This window comes from Passer montanus, unplaced genomic scaffold, assembly GCF_014805655.1.
Source record: "Passer montanus isolate IOZ18808 unplaced genomic scaffold, ASM1480565v1 scaffold103, whole genome shotgun sequence".
In the NCBI taxonomy this organism is placed as follows: Eukaryota; Metazoa; Chordata; class Aves; order Passeriformes; family Passeridae; genus Passer; species Passer montanus.
In genome coordinates, this window is record NW_024356838.1 from 1664220 (window position 1) to 1686268 (window position 22049).

A 22049-nucleotide genomic window follows, 5' to 3' on the forward strand; every position below is an offset into this window, starting at 1 on the left:
TCTTGTGGCCAAGGGGAGGGCAGGCAGGCACATTAATGCAGGATTTCAGCAGGGGACCAACAGGAATAACAGGAAAGCTTTCCAATGAACAGGCAGTAACAGACAATTTAAAAGACACTGGCTTTTTCAAAAGAAATAAACCCCAAAAACCAAGCATTAGTTTGTTGCAGCTTCTCATCTGCTTTAGACTGTTTAGGAAACAGACTTCTGCAGGTCTTATATCTGATGGAAGGGATGACAACCTTAGCCTGAAGACTGCTAATAATACTTTCCTAAATTAACCCTGTTGGAAGATGCTTTTGTTTTACTACCACACACACATTTTACAGACAATACAAATAATTTCCTGAAGGGCACTTCAACAAAACCCAACCTGATTTTATACCACATTTTCCTGGGGGGATTTAAGGAGAGTTTTGAAATAAAGTGCTAAATTTAAACTCTGGAGTAACTTAATTACATGACAGTCACTCTGCAGACAGTTTGTGCTCATTATAGTCAAAACCAGTTTTTAAAGGTCGAGCGTGACTTGCATGATTTACACCAGAGCTCCATCCCAACCCTCCTGGTTTGGATAGATTACACAGCACATTGTAACTTTGCTCACTTTGTTAAGCTCTGCTCTGGACTGTGAGATTTTGATGCATAGTTCAGGAAACTCGGGATACAGAGAAATTAATGAGTTAAAGGGAAACTCAATAGATAAAGTTTGTGACATGCCCATTTTTCATCTGTAGTATGAATTAAAAATATTGTGATGAATTTAAAATATTAAATTTATCATTAGGGATTTTATTAAATGACTGACATAAAACAAAACGTTTCCTTTCAATAAATTATTAAGAGGTTAAAGACAAGTCCTTAGGTTGTAAATGACTTTTTGATCCTCAGAAACTTGTCAATCAAGTTATTTCACATAAATTCAGTGGCTTATTAATAAGAAGAATTTATATTTTTGGCTAAGCAACAATTATTTTTTAAAGCATTTAGAAAAAATATCAGTTTAGGCACTTTATTTCTTTCAAAAAATTGACAGAGACCTGAAATACATTTATTTTGTTGCTTTTGTTGCTTACACCCACAGTCTGTTGGAATGCTCCAGTGCCTGGAAAGCAGGCTACAAAAACACACCTAAATGGAGACATTCAAGCAATCTTGTTTTATTTTGATTTCTACCCTCATGTTTTGCTGCTGGCAGTCTTTCATGTCTGTTTATTGTTAAGTTACATGTCTGAGCTATACAGAAGCTGTTTGCAGCTCTTGTGTATTTTTGATACTTCAGAACTTCTGGTTATGGTTTCTTAAGCCATATAAATTGCTGATTTTTTCCCTTAGCAAACCATTTTTTCTATCTGTTGGTTCAATAAATGATACGACTTCCTAAAAATGTTACCCGGCTCATATACACACATGAATTTAGAACACTCCCTTAATGTGTATTAGTTTTCTGTGCTACAGTTTGCTTTCTGGGGTTAGAACAATTGAGCTCAGATGAGATTCACAGATATAGATCTTTGCAGAACTCTGGTTCCAGATTTTCCATCCTCCCTTGCAGGGTCCAAGACTCTCCTAGGAGCTGGAGCTTGAGGGTACCTGTATTAAGTAGCTGAGACATCAGACTGTAGACTTAGCTTTGCTAAATCCCTCTAGTGTGATAAGCCTTCCTAGTTTGGACTTTCCTCATTGTTCCTTAAGGGTATAATGAAGTACCTATAAATAAATTTTGTACTGTGCACTACATGTAGACCAGCTAGGAAAACACAAATTAGTATCTCAGTGTTCCTTGAAGACTTTAATTTCTGCTGTGAATTCCCAGATGTACAGGATATGTCACTGCTATAAATCCCTTGAGATGATCAGCAGTCTCAGAGACAGAATATATTGGATTTGGAAATATTTCTTTCAAAATATAACAAGATCAGGTAACACACCAGAGCAAGAAGGCAGAATGGAGGAGATAAAACCCTGGTTTACAAGGCAGATGAGGCTGCAGCTTTTACCTCGGTAGCACTGTGCTCTAGAGATAAAGCTGGAAAGCCAAGGTTGTATAATGTATAATGCAAATTCTATCTAGATACAAAAGTAATTTATTGTTTTTACTCTTTCTCTTTGCACTTTGGGTCTTGGAGGAATTAGTGTTTAATTCAGAAGATATTGTTCCTGCATTGCTGCAAGTTTACGTTGTCCTGGACTTGGCAAGAATACTAGAAACTAATTAAACCAGTATAGGAATGAAGGCTGGGAGTCAGCAGGTGCAAGAGATTCACAGAAAAAAAAAAGAAAAAAAGGTAAAATCTCTTGCTTTGACTCAAAAGTGAAGTATCAGAAGTCAGATACATTAAGCAGGGAGCAAATGAAGTCTCTAGTGCAGCTTGCTTGGCAGTCAAAAGAATGTTATTATAATAGCTTTTTAGTGGAGTGGAAATATCAATTTCCCCAAAGACCAATCTGGCTTAGCAGTGCAGACTTTCTGACTTCATATTCTAATGCTTACTTCACAAGATGCCTCATTTCTCCTTATGTAATGAATTGGAAACAACATTGTTTCAGAGCACAAAGTGCAAGTGCTGCTCCATTAGATAAAAGAATTCTTACGGAATTTTAAAAATAATTAAAAAAGAGAAAACAGACCCTACAGTCTGCATGTGAAAATTTTCAAATTTTAAATATTAGGTGCCTCTAGAGATGATAATCAAATATTATTTACCTCTAAGACAGTCTGAGGAAAATAGAGTTGCTAATATAACAACACAGACCCTTTAAAAATGCAATGGGCACTGAAAGGGCTGACAGTTGGGAATATCAGTATCTTAGAAAAGAAAAGCACCCCTAAACAAGAACGTGCTTTATCAGATGTTGAGGTACTGATGATATTTCCAAATTACTTAACACTGTTACTTATGCCAAAGGCATAAGAACTGCAACGTAGCTGGCTGTAACTACATCATAGTACTCTGTTTTATGCATTCTGAATGTAACCATGAGGATAAAAGCCTTTCAGCATTCTATACAGACAGTTACATTGCTGCATGAAGTCAGTCTTTGGTAATTGTGAAGAATCTAAGGCAATTCACAGTCTGTATTCATATTGTAATTTAAGCCTTCTGGGCTGGCAAACAGTTGTCTGCAATCTATTGTAAGAGAGAAAAAAAGAAAAAAATACTTCACATGCTAATATAAGATTAAAGAAGAAAGAAGGGAAGAAGAATACAAATTAAAATAACAGATTAAACTGAACAAGATAATATTCTTTATTCCTTGTCCTACGTGACCCTTTTTAAGACTTTTCTTCAGTCTAGTATGATGCTCCTACTGGGTAATACACTTATAGTCTGCCAAAGAAAACTACTGCAGCTGAAAACTGAGCTCTTTCAGAGGGAGCAGGATGGAAGTGCAAGAGTGAAGGCTAACACAAATCAAGAAACAGGAGCTTTCTGATTTGTGTGAGGATGCTTTGGGACTCTCTAGCTGTCCTGCAGTGGCTGAGAAGGCATGTCTGAGCATGAAAACTCTCTGGATTACATGATTCTCTCTTCCTCACTGTCTTCCTGGAGGCATTAGTTGGCATCACAGGCTGCACCCAGCTCCGGGTTATGCTGCAATAAGCAGGGACCCCTGGCAACGCCCAGGCTGCAGTAGCGAGTGATTGATGACCCTGTCAGTCCTCCTCTGTGTTTTCACTGGATACATGTCAGGGTCCTGAAAGGCAAACCTGTAATCTTTAGGAAAATGCAGCAGAAATGCCAGCCTGGTACTGAGATACAAATTTAAGGGAAAAGGACTGGTGTGTTATTGTCTCTCATGAGTTTCTTATCAATAGAAAAGGAGTGTGGACATATGACTAATAATCGTGTGTACAGTGATGCTTTTTGATGGTTTTTATTCCGTGCATGGAAGATTTCCACTACCCTGGACTGATTTAGTTTTACTGAAGCACAAAGGTATGTAAATATGAATAAAAACTTTTGTGGCTCAGTGAAACATCTATTGTTCTAATCAACAACAGTGCTGAAGGAGGGACGCTCAGGTTGTTTTAGTACAAGCAGCATCCTGTTGGTTGAAATAGAAGGGCTTTAAAAAACTTTCCTAGGAAACCAGGATCAAGTCCCTTCTTTAGAACATGTTTTTAAAAGTCACAAAGTAAGTTACCATCTTTTGCAACTGAGACAACACTAACAAAGGAGTTAATGAACTGGAAGCGATATAAAGCCTAAAGGGGAACATAAGGAATGCCAGATATCTTTAGAATAACATTCTTGAACTACAGCCTGCATATAATTTGTGACATTTGATCAAGCACTAACTTGATCAACTGTTTTCCTTTCTTTTCCATAGCACAGTATTTAGATCTCCTCAATCACACCTGCACATTCCATCAGCCAGCTCCATGCATAGTTGCAAGTTAGGAGTGAAAACTGTGTGATGCTCAGACAAATAATTCACTGATTTTGAAGATTTTAGAGCAAATGGCCTGAAGTCTTAGTTTGAGACAAATGTGTTCATTTTACTTTTGAGAAAATGCTCTTATGACATCATCTGTCAGCATAAAGCACTCAAATTTTGTCTGTATTTCTAGGATGATGCAGGGCTAAGAGTTTATGATGCAAGTGTGCTAAATTGTTCTGTTTTGGAGGAATGGATTAAAGGCATTTTGAAGCTTCTTTTTCTAGTTTATCTTCTGTGATTCTGTGAGTGTTCTGATGAAAGTAGGGAGCACAAGATTTGTTTCTGGATAGAGGGAGTGAACTGAGAAGGAAAAAAATTTCTCCAGTACCTAAGAGACTTTTTTGTTTTCCATTTGAGATTAAAGTGGGGGGATAGGATCCCCCAAAATACCATTAAAATGAGCAATGCTTTTAGAGGGCAGCAGAGTGACAGAAAATGAGCTCTTCTGAGCTCATGAGAATGAGTTTCTGAGCTGACAAGAAACTGAGGGTAATGTCAGCAACTATTGATCGGGCTTTGGTCCACCAAAAGCAGTCAAGCAGAACAATGGTGGGATCTTAGCATAGATAAGGTAGCTGTGCCTCCTTAAATCAGTAGTTTAAGTTTGGAATCTTTTTAAAGACACTGTTTCACTTCAGTATTTTCTTTGTGTTTGTATGTGAGCTCAGACTACGAAGTGAGGAGAAGGCATAATGAAGGTTAACAGAGCTCTCAGGTTCATGCAACTCATGTGAATTAGAAATACTTTATGGACAGGAGGCTTACCAAAATCAAATCTAAAAATACTTCATGCAGGGTTAATAACAGACTAAATATCACTTCCAGACAGCTGCAATGTAATTTTGCCAAAATGAGATAAAATAAATGCCAAGTAAGTGTCAGAGTGAACAAAAGAAGGATCCCTCCTGTGTCCCTTTACAAATACTTTTTCTTCCACATTATTGCTTTTCTAAACGGGGAAGAATAAGAATGGAAAGAACAAGGAACATTAGAAACCAAAATGAGCTCTGGATCAGTCTTTCCTTCCTCTCATTGGTACAGGAGTATATACTCCTAAAATCTCATAATCTGAAGTCAAACACAACAAACATCATTCTCTCTCTTATTTTGGTAAACACTTGGAAGCATTATGAACTCAACATCATATTGTGAGATCAGCTGTGTGACTGCAGAGGAAGAATGAGTCCTGTTCTTTTGTTCTTCCCACAGGGAGCTATAGAGAATTTCAGAATAGGGAGGAATACAAAACCAATTCTCTTCCCAAGATAATATGCCATTGCAAATGAGGCAGTGTGACAAGAATAGTAAATACTTTCTTTTATTAATAGCAATAATTAACATATTTGGGATTAAAGGGGGAAACAAATCTGTGTGCTGTTCATACAATGAACAGTAAACCAATCTAATGATCATTGAGAATTGTATTCCAGGGCATAATTTGGAAGCAGATGACCTATATGGTTTCCAAAGGCTTTCTTTACAATTTTATAAACAGAGAAAAAATATCTCACTTAATCTGGAAATAAGTTGTAACTATACATGCTAAAAAGCTTGAAGATTTTGGAACACAATTTTCAATAGGAGAAGGGATGAACTTGTGTCACTTGGGACTTTCATCTTTTCAGGTTCAGTCAGTAAAGAGTAGACTATTAGTACAGTGAGGGTTTCCTGATGGGCACGCTGTGGAAACTCCATGGAGGGGAAAGCTGCTCCAGCAGTGCAGTTAATCAGCCATCTCCCAAAGGCCACGGCAGCTTCTCAGAGGGACACCACAAAACTGCTTCATGAGGGCTAATCTTAGGTTATCCAAGCCTGGGTTCTTCGGTCAACCAAACTTGAATTCACAGAAAGTATTTAATTCTGGAAAAAGTCTGACTGAATTATTTTCTCTTTCATTGTGTTTCAAATTTTAATATTTAATTTCAATATTTTAATGTGTTCAGTCCAGCCTAGCAACAAAGAGGAATTGTAAAATCCTGTTGCTTTCCATGTGATATGAAGAATGTGTGTTCTTGTCATGAATATGAAGCTACAGTTAGTTAAATTGCTAAAACCCTGTAGTGACAGCAAGGGAGGAAGAACTGGAAGTGACCTCTATTGATTGTAATTGAATGCACTGGTGGTGATATTAGCCCGTGAGGTGCAGATTTGGTATAATCAATATATAACTTGTGTACAAGTAGCACATTTATATGTTATTTCACAATGTATGGAGAATATAAAGGCACTTTGTTTCTAGACTGAGTACAATAAATACCAAACATGAACAACATATTCTCTCACCATTACACAGGGTAAAGTTAATCTTATATTAATAATGTGAAGCAACTGTTATGCAGAGCTAAATCCCTAAATTCTTACTCAGTTAGACAGGATAAGGATTAAGAATTTTGTTCCATATTGCCTGCTCACCAAACCTAATTACTTGGTTACAAATGTGCATGCTAAAAGACATTGTCTGTCACTGTGCCCAGAAAGAATGGAACCATTCTCTTTTTCACACTTCCCTATTGCACTGTTCCCAACTTAGTCCCTAGAAATTGAGCTAAAAAAAAAACCCAGAAGTGTGAGTTCAAACTGCCATATCTGTATTTTGTAGATATCCAGTCCTGGTGTTAGCAAAAAATGAAACAGCGTCTGCATGATAACTAATAGAAAAATTATGAACAAAATCCTTACTGAATATAAATGATGTTTAGTTCCACAAACATTTCTGTGTATGAAATGCAACTCTAAGCGTTCTTTAAGGTGGTTGCTAGTGATGACTCTAAGCATTAAAAGTCACTGTAATATGCAAGTGTATCTGTATTCTCAAAAATTATAGAGGCACATTGTGTTTTCTGATACCTAGGACTAAACCTGAAGTGACTGTCTTCAGTATGGTACCTAGTCATGAGGTGCCAACACTAAGGATGTCACAATTTTTTTCTCTGGAAATTGCTTTTGCTCATTGGTTCACCAGACAAATAGAATGAAGACACTCAGTATTATCTTCTTCTCTTTCCAAACATAAAACACAAATAACTATTGTTTAGGGCAGAAAAAAATCTTTATACGTGCCTGATGAACTCAGAGTAATCTGCAATAATTGATGTGTTTGTCAGAGTATATTGGTTTATTTGAATATTAAGATTTTATCAGATTGAAATATTTATGGAATTTTATTTAGCTGATGATGAACAGGGACTAAATAGCAGCAAGACTTTCTTTGTTAAAAAGGTTTCAAGGAGAGGAGAAAAGGCAATTAAGAATTCCCCTACACAGAAAACAGACTTCTTTCCAGCACCAGAATGGGTTCTCAGCCAGACTTCTCTGAGAACTGCTGGTGACAGAAATAATGCAAAAAATGTCTCTTGTTATTTCAGCTTAGGATTCCTTTAGTGAGGAGGAGGGAAGGAAGAAAATGGGGGCAAGGATATTAAATAATGGTGGACAGGTTTTCTCTTATCTAACTTTTTAGTGCTGTGCTGATGTCAGGCCCAGGCACAGTCAGTAATTACTGGCTTGGGGATGGCAGCATCACTAGACTCAGTAACACCACAAAATTACAACTGGGAATTTAGTTAGCATCAGCTCTTCAACTGGTATAACTTGTTTGACTTCTGACAGTGCTCAGGGGCTGCAGCATCTCTCAATTAGAAACAGAGACCAGAGATAATGTCATAAGTCAATCCTCAGCCTTTGCCACTGTTTCCCTGCTGCAGTGCAGATAGTGTTTAACTACTCTGGTTCTTGTACAGGAACACTGGCCTAGGGCTCCTAACACATTTTAATGGTACCTGAGACTCCAACACTTTCTAGCTATAGAATAAGAAAATCTATTTTCTTGAGATTGTACTATACAAATCCCTTGTGAATCCCATAAAAACAGTCATGTTGTTTGCTCTGCCTACCCTTTCTCTTATGAAAAATTTCTTTTATTTCTTATGCAGTAATGTATGATATCCTCAAAAGGCAGAACTCTGAACAGAAACAGAACAGGATGGCTTAACAGTTCCCAGAAACACAATACAAAATAGTACAGTTCAAAGCAAATTCATACACTGAATCCATTCATAATTGCATATTCACAGCAGGCTTCCAGAACAACAGCAGTGGAATGTGTTAGGCTCTATCTCACTCTTCTCAGAAGTGCTGAGAGCTCTACTGTGTAGTTAAAAATAAACTGCACTGTATTCTCAATAATAAGGCTAAGCAGATAATTTGATCTAAACAATTTAACAAAATTAGCTTTCTCTTTTACTAAAATCAGTCTACAAAGAGTGCTATTTTCAGCAACATTTCTATAAATAATTCCTACTGCACAGCTATTTTATGAATAATTCACAAATCTGAATGCTAAAATTTGAGCAACTTTGGATTGATAAGCCATAAATATATTGGTATTTCTTAAGTGAGTACACAAAATTTGTTATCTTACACAAATGCAAGTACAAATTATAAATGTGTATTCAAAATTATAGTAGTCACCTAACATTCTGCTTCGTCATTGATTTTGCTTGATAGGAAAGTAGTACAAACCATTTTTAACCTACACTTGTTTAAAATTGGAATAGCTGTTGGTGGAAGATTTCACTTCTGTTTTCCTTCCTATCTACTGAGTGCAGTGTGTTAGGAAATACAAATATTGAATAATTTGCTTTTTCATCCTCATTTTCTTCATAGGTGTCTTGCACTGACGTGCTTGTTCACAATAATCTTGTGTCCACATGATCAGTGATGGGCATAGGCCTGCAGATGCAGCCAAAGAACACTAACTCACAACTAATGGATGGGCAGCAGGAGATACCACCACAGGGCTCTCTTCAGGCACTCAGCAGTGTATTGTGATGGGCACAGGCCTGCAGATGCAGCCAAAGATATGGGAACACTAACTCACAACTAATGGATGGGCAGCAGGAGATACCACCACAGGGCTCTCTTCAGGCACTCAGCAGTGTATTTTTTAATGAAATATATCCCAGTCCAAAACTATTTGATTACTGTTAGGCTTATTTTTATTAACAGGTTGGTGCCTTCATGAAAGACAAAATAGTCTTCAGGTATTAGCAAGTTTTTTCAGATATTCCCATTTTCAATGTTTTCAGGCTGTTCCCAGCAGAATTATTTCTTTTAACCTCACATTGTATCATTTGGATTTCTTGTTATCTTCCCTTTCTAAGCCTATTCCTTCCATAGTACCTAGAACATTTTTCACAATGTGTCCACTAGTTAGCTTATTACATTCACCCTTCTTTTCATCACAAACTCAGTTTCACATCCTGTTCATTTGAGATAGATTTCACATTTTATCCTGTAAGGCTCATATCGTGCATTTTTATAATGTATGTTATGTTCCAATGACACAATTCAAACCAAACCTTTTCGGTGCCATGTGACAACAGAAGTTGTCTCAAGGGACAACAGAGACAACACAGTGCAGGTGGTCTTGCATACAGCTTTGAGTTGGATTTAGAGCTCTTCAGTCAGCAGTGGCATAGCCCTCATCCACAGTCAGGCATTTAAGATTTTGTTCTGAACTCCCCATGACCTCCAGTGCTATCTTTGGTCTTTCAGCCAGTTACTCTTCATGGAAGTTGATCTCCAAATAGAGACTTGTAATGAACAGAAACCATGGCACTCACTTATCCTGTGGAATCAGCCCTGATGCTTTGTCAGGCAAGAATTCCCAAGCATCAGTGCCTGTGGGTCTGAGCACAGTGCTCCCAGTGAAAGCAGAAGTGCAGTGCCCTACTGACTGGAAATGGAGAGGACATGCTCTGTTTGGTGTGAAGATGTCTCTAACAGGATGTGCCAGTTTTAAAATGTTCTGGATACAAAGAATTCAGTGGAAAATGCAGACTCTGAAGTAATATGACTGATCTCCAAATGTGCCTTGTCTGACTGGATATTATTTTTTAAAAAAAATTAAAATAACCAAGTAGATTATTAAAAATGTTTCTTTACCTAGTGTTTAAGTTTATGGTGGTAGGTGAGCTGATCATTAGCTCCTCACGTTACAGTCAATACTATGTTCAAACAGACTTGTGTTATAAAAGGCCTTCCCAAAACAAAAAATACTTTAAAAATGGCTTCTTTAGGCTGTGGTAGGTTCTTTACCTTCCCTGCCTCCACTTCCCACCCTGCCCAATGCCTGACATGAAGCATTGTAATTAAGCTGATACTAATTGGAGTAACTGATCCAGAATTTGGATATATGCCTCTGGAAGGATAGCTGAAAGTCTTTCCAGTCCAATAAACAAGGTACTAGATCTGTCTTTTATGTACTTTTAAGTAAAATCAAACATATATGAGACATGAACCACAACCATGTGAATTTTTGTAAGCCTAGAACATTTTTTCCTAGGTAAACAGTGCATTTGACTTGACATGCTCTTTTTTTGCTGCTCAGAGGAATTAATTTCAATTACTATTAAAAAATATTGAAAAACCAAAATTCAGCATATGAAATAATATAGAAGGAATCTGTCATAACTTAGCAAAACCCTTAATCTCTCAAAGCCAAAAAGTATCCAAAAAATTCCTAGAAAAAGAATCCATCCTCTAAAGAAAACTGTGTGGCAAACACAAATCCCTAGCTGTTAGGGGGATCTCTAAGGGACATGTCTGGTCAGAAAGCATTCCAAGATTGCAAACAAGAAGTGTGTGGGTACAGAATAACAATCAGCATTTTGGAAAGAGAAGAAAGGAGAAGCCTAAGGACCTTGGTATTAAATTAGCTAATGATAGCAGATTTTTTGCAGAGGAAGCAGAAATACTAGAAAAGAAAGATATCCCATTTATTAGTTTCATAAAATTTGCTTCAGTTTGGGAAACTTAATGATGACATGATACAGTAAGTCATTAGAACTGTAAAAAACTTACGACAATGGATAAACAAAGAGTGATAATTCAACACAAAAATATTTGCCTAAAAGAATAGTTTCTGAAGATAGGGGCCCAGAGGGACTGGAAAGTGAAAATGTAAAATTGGTCATACTTAAGTATTAAAGGCTACTAAAACCAGAAAATCACCAAATACAAACAGCATAGTCCAAGAATGCCAATGAGAATGGGAATGTGAGTGTTGAATGATATCTACTTGCATGTGGTTTGGTAACATTGGTCATACTTAAGCATTAAAGGCTACTAAAACCAGAAAATCACAAAATACAAACAGCATATGTCCAAGGATGCCAATGAGAATGGGAATGTGAGTGTTGAATGATATCTACTTGCATGTGGTTTGGGAGAATTCTGAAGGAGAAAAGATGTGACCTTGTGTCTATTTAACAGAAGAACCGGGCAGTTTGGGCTTATCAGGTATATTTTTCAGTAATCAGCATCACTCTTACCATCCATTTAGAAAGTGATTTGGGGAATCACATGAGAAAACATGAACTGTTGTCAGAGTCTGAACAAGGGTCATGTCCCTTGTTCGTGGACCCACTGGCCTACTTTGTCTTAACCTTACTTAATTTCTGTGCTATTTCTAAATGGGATAGAACTGTTAGCAACAGCAATTAATTTTATTCCTGAAAACACTGGTGAATGTAGTATGAATACCAATAGCATCTGGGGAAATTTTTCTTCTGTATAAACAACAGTGGTGATCTTAACCACTAGCAATCACAGTGTAGCTTGCACACTTGACAAATCTAGAGCTGGACAAATTGGAATACTTCAACTACTGCCAGTATTGCCATTATCTGTGAAAATCCCTTTTCCTTCATTTTCTCAAAAAATCAAAATTCGAGGACTTCAACTACTGCCAGTATTGCCATATCTGTGAAAATCCCTTTTCCTTCATTTTCTCAAAAAATCAAAATTCGAGGCTTTCCTTATTGCCTGGTGGCTCCTTGTACAGTAGCTCTGTCAAAGACATCAGGGAAGCCTGATGTCATTCTGTCTTCTTTTGGTTTTGAAACGTCCAAAGGAAGACTGTTTCTTCACTTCTCATGCAGGCTGGAAGAAACTTAAAGTGAGCCAACACAGTTCTTCCCCTTGTGCATCATATCCACCAGGCTAATTTCATTGTCTAGTCTGACAAGTAGAGGAACAGATCTGCCTGTACACCCCTGCACAGGCACATGATGACGTTGAAGGAGTTGGAAGAACAGATGAGTGGCATTTGGGGTTATCCTCATGTGTTGCTCTCTGAAGCACAGAGCAGGAGGAGGAAGAGAGGGAAAGCGAGCACTGACTGAAGTATAAATAAAGGTGTTTTGGGGACAAGAATCTACTTCTCTGCCTCCCCTAAGATGCCACAATCTAGTCCCTGGCGGTGCTCACAAAATCAAGTTATTGCTTCATGAAATACTTTTAATGATGATTGAGTGTTTTAGCCAATACAGTTTTTCTTCTGAATGCTCAAGATGAGAAAGACCACCTTAAAGAGTGAGAACTGTGTCTCTAAAAAGGATAAAACACCATGGCCTACATAAATTGGGCATTCTGAGAACACTGATCCAGTAAATATTTCTCTTCAAAGTTTTTTTTCAGATGCATGCCCTTTTCTACTGACAGATAAGAGGGGTATTATATATATATATGTGTGTGTGTGTCTGTAGGCTAAAGTTGTATTTTGATGTTTTAAAGAAAGGACAGAACATTGCTGGTGTTGTGAGATCTCACAGAATGGTAACAGCAACATCCACTCCCAATAAGGATAAAAGCAAACATTTAAAGCAGGGCACCATATGTATATGCAAGGCCCAGAACTTTGGATACACTTATTTTACTCTATCACCACAGTGAGTATATTCACAGCAGACGTATGTGGCTTTATGGCAAAGCAAGTCCAGAGGGCAAAGATCAGCAAAAAAACCCACTACAGCACAGAAATCTCAGCTTCTTGAATTGTGCTGGACAGACTGTTGATCACAGCAAGATGTATGGAAAGGAAACAAGGTAGAAATATATATTTGTATCATCTGCTAATATGGAAGTATTTGTCTCAGCAGTATCTGCAGAACTAGTATAGTAGAAGGTCATTAAAATTATTTTTATAAACTTTCTCTTGAAAAGGATTAGAATGCATATCAACTATTTAACCTTGTATGAGCCACAGCTGAAAGATTTTTTGATGTCATAAGTGAACCTGTTACATCAAGGAACATTGGATTATGTAGTGCATACGTAACTGCAAGGGTTTTAAATGAAAATTCAGTAGAAGGGTAAAGATATAGCCACTCCTACTATTTACATGTGCTCCTACCTTAGAGGAACTTGTCTTATTCTTTGCATCTTTGCATACACTGGTTTCAGTGTATTTTTCAGGGCCAGGAGACTTCTGTAAGACTGAGAAGTCTTACGTTTTGTATGATATATATGGAATATAGCTTCCAATTTACCCATGTGCCTTTTCAGCTACATTTTTGCATATCTAGTTTAACTGCATAGTACTGTACGTGCATACTGAGCTTGTTGAATAGTAAAGTCTCTTTTTTTTTAATACTAACAAATTAGACATGAAGAAAAGCAAGAGCACTCACAAAATTTTTGTTAGAGACTGAGGAGGTATCCAGAAGTCAGGAAATTCCCGCATGTTTGTGGCAGGCAGAGATGGCAGTAGGATTTGCCTCTAGGTTAAAGAGTCAGAAGTGAACTTGAGGCTTTAGAAAGTCAGAAATGCAGCAGACCATCCTTTTTGCTTGTGGCTAAAGCTGATTCTCATGGGAGGTTGTTAACATGCATGTTTTTAGTGTTTTGATAATAGTGTATGTTTTTAGGGACAGGATGGAAAACAGGTCAGTGGCAATCTTTGTATTTAGGCTACTCTGCCTGACATGCATCTCTATATTCTTTATGCAGGTGCCCAGAAACACCTGTGATGATAGCAAACAATATTGATCTGAGATCTCATTATAAATGCAAACCTGTCACCGTGGTTTCAGGACTGGACCCGTGTTCTTTGTAGCATCACCTACTCTGTGTACGGATGGTTACTCAGCACATTAGTTTGTTACAACTACACTGCCTTCTATGAATTTTCTTGGGAAACACATCCCAATACCATATATTGAAAATAAACTGTCTTATTATAAGAAGGTAGAATAGTTTGAATAATATGTAGGAGGTTATACAAAAAGAATACGACAAAACTAATTGTAGTAGGGAGGCTGAGACTGAAGAACCACATTTAACATGAGTAAGGAAGGGTGTGATAGGTTTGTGTTTATGGGATCTCAGATCAATAATATTTGCTGTCATCACAAGTATTAATGTATTCTAAATGCTTCTAAATGAAGTTCATATTCATGTAAATCTGATTTTAAATCCAAAGTCCAAACTCAAATAGCATTTACAATTTCATACATGAAAAACTACTAACGTGCTTAGTGGTGTCCTTCAAAGGGACACACAAACACATTTTGAAGTATATTGCTGTAGCTGTGGTTCTAAGAAAGGAAATCTGTGAAAATCTCTATAAACTATCTTTTAATAACATGCCTCAATAATTTAAGAATAATATTTACCTTACTATGAATGGCACTTAATAAAGAGAGTTCATTCAGTTCTCACTCAGAATGGAGTTAGTTTTTTCCAGTTGTTCTGGTTGCCCCCTTATGGGTTACTTTGCAGTTGAGGAGGGTGCCAACACTATTTCCCAAAAGCACAGCAGTGAAGAGGGCTACTTGCTCTCAGAATTTGCTTAGGCTGTTGCTATGCTGACTGATATATGTTTTTCAGTGAAACAAGTAAACAGAATTATTAAATCACAGCTATAAGGATTCGTTTGGTTAGAAAGCAGTACAGCAGACAGATGACTGTTCTTCAGGGGAATGCAGGATGAAAAACATTGCATTTCTGTTATCTGGGGCTGCTTTAGGTTAGTTACTTAAGTGATTTAAAAGTCTGAAAAAGGCTCAGAAGAGGTCAGAATATTAAAGTTTCTTTAATTCCTCCTGAGGAAAAAGAATGTTTTAAATAAAGAGGACTGCATATTTTATGAGTAATTACATAAAATGTTTTTCTTGTGAAAAGACACAGCTGCAGAAGTAGCTGAGTAGGACTCTACAAAATGCTATATCCATATGCCTGGTATTCACTATAACTCAAATTCCAATTTTAGATTGTTTACTGAATTATAAAAAATATACCTGGTTGCTTCTTTAGCTTTTCTGATGTGCAAACCTTTGTCATGAAGCTGAAGGCAGCATAGCATAGGATAAAAGGAAAATATTCCACCATGAACCTTTCAGTATGTAAATTATCTAAGAAGTTCTGAAATTCTGAAAGTAAGGTAACTTTTTCACTGTTTCTGGATTCTCACTCATGAAAAGAATTCTGTACTCAAACCCAGGCACACAAAGTCCTTGCCTTCTCTAGGTTTGGTCCTAGACAAGAAATCTACTGCCTTGTGGAGTGAAGCAGTAGGATAGATTGCTGTTCTTATTGAAGATGGTCCTTGACAGGACTTGTCCCACACTCCTGCTGCAAAGATTTACAGAATGCTTTTGAATTTTCCCTGGCTTTCAGTCAAGATTCACTAAGAATGCCTAAGTGATGCCCTGAACCATTTCTGTCATACTGCAGTTATGAAAAAGGGGATTTCAGGCCCTTCAGACTGGGGCCTCTCTGAAGACTCTCTGTTATTTCTTAATAGGTCCCTTATGAATTTCACATATTTGAACTTGCATTTTTAACACAACTGTGTTAAATCTACAGCCAACTAGAAACATCCTTTTTAGAGCTGATGTTGTTTTAATAGCGTCAAGACTGCAGTTCTTGTTCCTGACGGTTGACTTCTCTGCTTCAGCTTTTCCCTCTTTGCAGACTTAGTGAATTGATTCTGTTTCACTGACTCATGACTTGGCCAAACATAGAAGAAAGGAGGAAGCCTGGTTACCTGAAGGCAGTATGCCTCTGCTGGAGAAATAATTGTTTCCTGTGAGGATATGTCTGTGTATACGTATACATATACAACTATTTTTGAGATTTTGTATAACATATAATTGGTTTTGAGTGCACTCAAATGAGTAGAAGTCATAATAGCCATGAGCAACAGAGGAATTAGCTTAACCAGAGGAGAAAAAAAAAAGACCTCTTCCCATCAAGTTTTAAAAAGCCCTTAAAGACCACATGGTATCTGATAGCAACAGTGAGTTAGCACTCATGCAGATGTCACTAACGTGTGCTTTTGCATATTGTCTTCCAATATCTTAATATACATTACTTAAAATGATGTAGTGAATACCTGTCTGGAATGACACCTGGAAGAGTGCCCAGGGCACATTGACAGTAATAGGATGTTCTTCAATGGCTATCTAGTCAGGTTCCTCAGAAATAGTCACGCAGACAGCAAGTGAGACTTAACCACAGTCAGCAATTAATGATTTAGAGCATTCTTAAACCTTGGATGTTAAATAAATAGGAATGATTTTTATACTGACTAACTACTAATACTGTAGGAAAAAAAGTAAATTAATTTCCAAGTAGGTAACAAGATTTAATTTAGCAGTGTATTGTAGTCCTATGAGTAATATTTTCAGTAAAACAGTTTATTGTGGTAACCCTTTGCTGTATATAATATTTTTGTAAATTCTTGCAATGGGGATAAATTAATAAATAATTTATAAAATAATCAGCACTAAAGCCCCTGGCTTTCAGTCAAGATTCACTAAGAATGCCTAAGTGATGCCCTGAACCATTTCTGTCATACTGCAGTTATGAAAAAGGGGATTTCAGGCCCTTCAGACTGGGGCCTCTCTGAAGACTCTCTGTTATTTCTTAATAGGTCCCTTATGAATTTCACATATTTGAACTTGCATTTTTAACACAACTGTGTTAAATCTACAGCCAACTAGAAACATCCTTTTTAGAGCTGATGTTGTTTTAATAGCGTCAAGACTGCAGTTCTTGTTCCTGACGGTTGACTTCTCTGCTTCAGCTTTTCCCTCTTTGCAGACTTAGTGAATTGATTCTGTTTCACTGACTCATGACTTGGCCAAACATAGAAGAAAGGAGGAAGCCTGGTTACCTGAAGGCAGTATGCCTCTGCTGGAGAAATAATTGTTTCCTGTGAGGACATGTCTGTGTATATGTATAGATATACAACTATTTTTGGGATTTTGTATAATATATAATTGGTTTTGAGTGCATTCAAATGAGTAAAAGTCATAATAACCATGAGCAACAGAGGAATTGGTTTTTAACCAGAGGACGGGAAAAAAAAGACCTCTTCCCATCAACAGTTTTAAAAAGCCCTTAAAGACCACATGGTATCTGATAGCAACAGTGAGTTAGCACTCATGCAGATGTCACTAACGTGTGCTTTTGCATATTGTCTTCCAATATCTTAATATATGTTACTTAAAATGATGTAGTGAATACCTGTCTGGAATGACACCTGGAAGAGTGCCCAGGGCACATTGACAGTAATAGGATGTTCTTCAATGGCTATCTAGTCAGGTTCCTCAGAAATAGTCACGCAGACAGCAAGTGAGACTTAACCACAGTCAGCAATTAATGATTTAGAGCATTCTTAAACCTTGGATGTTAAATAAATAGGAATGATTTTTATACTGACTAACTACTAATACTGTAGGAAAAAAAGTAAATTAATTTCCAAGTAGGTAACAAGATTTAATTTAGCAGTGTATTGTAGTCCTATGAGTAATATTTTCAGTAAAACAGTTTATTGTGGTAACCCTTTGCTGTATATAATATTTTTGTAAATTCTTGCAATGGGGATAAATTAATAAATAATTTATAAAATAATCAGCACTAAAGCCATGCACTCTTCCTACTGACAAGTTATTGAAATCCAGGAAAAATAAAGATTTTGGTGGCTATTTGTATAGTCTGATTATGTGTGAAAATCATAGGTTTTTAAAATCCAGAAACACGGCCATTCCAAAGATGCAAAGTTTAAGCATTCAAGAACAGATGACTGATTTCAAACCCGCTTTTGTTTTTTAATGTTAATATTCCCAACCATGCTATTATTCCATGCAATGAATATAAATCACAGTTCATTGCTGTAACTCTCCTTAATAATACTGTACTTAGTTTCTGTCTGGGATTGTACATGGCAGTCATTTAATGAAATGGTTTTTGCAAAGTGCAAACAATGGAAAATAAATAGATGTAGGATATAAAGCCATTATAAAATGTAAAGGCCTAAAGGTCATTAACTGCACTGAAACATGAAGATATTTATCAGATCTATTTAGATTTATAAAATTAAACTTACAAAATGCCATCTAGACTTCAAAAAATGCTGAGCTTGATTTCTATGTGGAGCAGCTTTATTACACTACAAAATTCTTACTTGGTTATACCACTGTGATTATCAAATGATGGCAAGCAAAGCAACCTTATAAAAGAAGTCCACTTTACATAGTATGAAGGTCATTACAGAAAACTCCAGGTGGAGAAAAGCAGCACAGAGATGCCATCTAGCAGCAACTCTTAGAAATTTTCTAGTATCCTATGGATACTTTCTTCTTTCAAGACACTGCACGTATGAGCAGGAGAAAGGCAGATTTTTCTATCCAAATCCTTTCACTGTAGCTGGCTTTCTGTTGAATGTCTAGCCACCCTGTTGGAAATAAATCTTTAATGAAATATATTATCTTGCATAATTAAAAAAATTCCTATGTAAATACAGATAAAAAATAGAATAAAGTCAACAAATATAACATTTAATAAGTATCTTAAACTGAAATTCAGTAATTAACACTGTATTAAAATTTATCATTAGTGAGCTGTCTTCCAGAACTTCTAAAGGTGTTCAATATTTTATATCAAGTTTAAAAGAAAGAATTCAAGAGCATGGACAATAAATTACTACGGTTGAAATAAAATCTTAATGTTTCAGAGACTGGGAAATAAACAATACATAAATTTTTGTTACATATTTTACCATAAGATGGCGATACTTAAACACTTTACTATCAGCAAATAACTGAGTAAGTTGAGCACAACATCTCTGTCATAATATGAGTGCCTGAAGACAGCAGTCTTGACTCAGTGATAGCCTGGTACTAAATTAAAGATTTTTTTCTCCCCAAGGCATTATTTTAAAATAGTTGATCAATAAAACCTGAAAATTATGTAGGACATGACTAGAAATGTATTGTGTATACCAGAAATATCTGTCGTGATTCATCTCCATAACCTAAGTAGATTGTGAGTGTCAAGGGCAGGTAGAAAGTTGTCTTTCTAGGCATGAGCATACTGCACAATTCTTTCTGGAAAAGAAAGAATTTACCATTCCCTCGTTTCCTCTAATTAGGTTCATATCATAGATTTGCTTCCCAAACTGCAGGGCAGAAAATTATTATTTTACTTCAATTTAGCATAAAGTAAGATAAATAATTGAGCACTAGTTTCATTTCTGAAGTGTGTTCAGTCAGAACTTGTACTTTTCTGATAGAAAAAATATTGTTAAAATTTTTACATACATACTTTTCCAGAGAAATATGAAATACACTGTTCATAGTAAACAAAAATTACTGTTTGTCATGTGACACTTTTTTATGTTTAATGTGGTGTAGGATCCACTTGATCTCACTTTTTTTAATTTATGAAAATCCAATGAGCTCTGATAAAAAACAGATTTCCAATTTTAATGTAATCTTAAGGACTTTTGAGCTATTTTATTCCTGACCCTTGACAAAGTCAAAGGAGTCTGGGAAAAACATCTGAATATCTCTGAAAATGTCACACAGAGTGATGAATAAAAGGCCATTTTCATGCCCTTTGCACAGCATGGCACAGCAAAAAGGGCTAGAAGCACAGTTTCCAAAGTTCATTTGTGTCATTCCATTCCAGTGCCTCATCCTGTTTTTCAGTGCTGGATGGTGACAGACAGAAAATGGAACATTTTTTCCCAGTGTTATTTTGGGGTCTGAACTAAAAAGAATTACTCTGCCAGATCTGTTTGCTTCATTAGTGGTTTTACTCTTCTGTGGACATAGAAGGATATAAATTTGCTTTTCCTGCTTTTATGCAGTCTCTTTATTAGATCTTGCTAAGTGTAACAGAAGGCAGAAAAATAAAGAAAATGAGTGTGTAGAAACCTGTATTTACAATGAGACCATGTGCTGCTGTTCACACAGATGTGGAACTCCTGTTGTGCATTGCCTGATGAGTCTCCTTACAGGCACAGCAACACTTGACTTCCTAGCTCTTATTAATAGAGCTGATATAACTAATTCATTAGTTAATATTATTAATCCTCTATCACCTCCTGCCTTTTTAAGTTGTCACTATATCCTACTGATTGAAAAGCAGTCAGAATCCTGCAGCTGTAAATCAGATTTCCACTGAATGGCTTTTTAGATTCTGTTTTTGTTTTCAAAGAGGAGCATCCCTTCCATATTGTTGGCCATTCAGTACATATTTGTATATGTACAGGTTGATATCTTTATTCAAATGGAAAACCTGCCAGAAGAGCTGAGCATTGCCTCACACCTTTGTCTGGTACCTCACCGGTACCATTAATATGACATTCACTGCCATGCAATGTAAATTGTGGCAACATGGCATGGAGCGCTGCTGGTAATGGACTGCAATATTATAGCAATGCTTTCTCTTTGCTTTCTCTTGTCACATTTTTATAATGCTCACAATTACAAAACTGTATGCCACAAAAAAACCCCGACAATTGAGACAAGTTCTACATCTATAAAATACAGCACTACAGACATCTGCAGACCTGGGGGCTTTCAGTCATTACTGCTTGTAAGTGGTAGAGTGCAATTCTGCTTTTCTAAACGACATCATCAGAAATCTCAAATCTATTGTTTACTTTCAGCATTATTTCAATTTCAGCTGCGATCTCTTGGTGACTCTTACACGTTTGTAAATAACAGAGCTGCAGCAGCCCGAAGCGTGGCTGTAGTACTAAATTCAGTGTCTTCTTCACGTGACGCCTCCAGTTTCACTCTAAACAAATGCATTTCCAGTCGGAGGCTGCCGATCCCTGCTTCCAGCGCCGCGCTGCCTCCCCAGCACTGCTGCAGTCCCCCAGCGCTGTCAGTGCCTCCTTGCCTGGAGCGGGATGGATCGCCGCGGGCTTGCGCTGGACAGCGACCGGCCGTGGACAGCGACCGCGCTGGGCAGGGCAGAGCGCACTCCTGCCAGCGGGGCTGTGCCCTGCCCTGCCCTGCCTGCCTGCCAGGGCCCAGCCGCTCCCGGCACCGCTTTCATGTCCCTCCCGGCCGCTCGGACAGCCAAGGACACCGCCCGCTCTCCCCGGAGCCTCCGGCGCGCCGCCCGCCGCCGCAGACGCCGTGCGCGGGCAGGCTCCGCGCCGCGAACTTGCCGCCCGGCCGGCTCCTACCTTGGAGGGGTCGAGGCCGGCCAGCAAGGACAGCAGCAGGAGGTTGAGGATGCTGGCGGGCGCCCGCATCCTGATCCCGGGGCTGCCTCTCCGCGCCGCTCCTCTCGGTCATTCACTCCGCTCCCGCCGCAGCGACCGCGCCGGCAGCCGCGCTCTCTGCCCGCCCGCCGGAGCCCGAGTGGAGGCGGCAGCGGCAGCCGCCCCGGGGACGCTCATTCCGTGGGCAGCCTCGGCGCGGGGAGGGCGGGCGAGGACGGCGCTGCCCGGGCTGGCGGAGCGGCACCGCGGCCCCGTCGCACCCCGCCCCGCCCCAGGCACACAAAGTCCTTGC

The 22049-nt window shown here is 37.9% G+C and overlaps 1 protein-coding gene across 1 annotated transcript in view; it reads right to left on the reverse strand.

The window, feature by feature from the left end:
- Positions 1 to 22008, reverse strand: part of OLFM3 (olfactomedin 3) — a 52366-nt gene extending 30358 nt beyond the window's left edge. Inside the window, exon 1 of the mRNA XM_039718238.1 lies at positions 21719 to 22008. Within this exon, the coding sequence (XP_039574172.1) occupies positions 21719 to 21787 (69 nt within the window). The 5' untranslated portion in view covers positions 21788 to 22008. The remainder of the gene's footprint in view (positions 1 to 21718) is intronic.
- Positions 22009 to 22049: the final 41 nt, after the last annotated feature.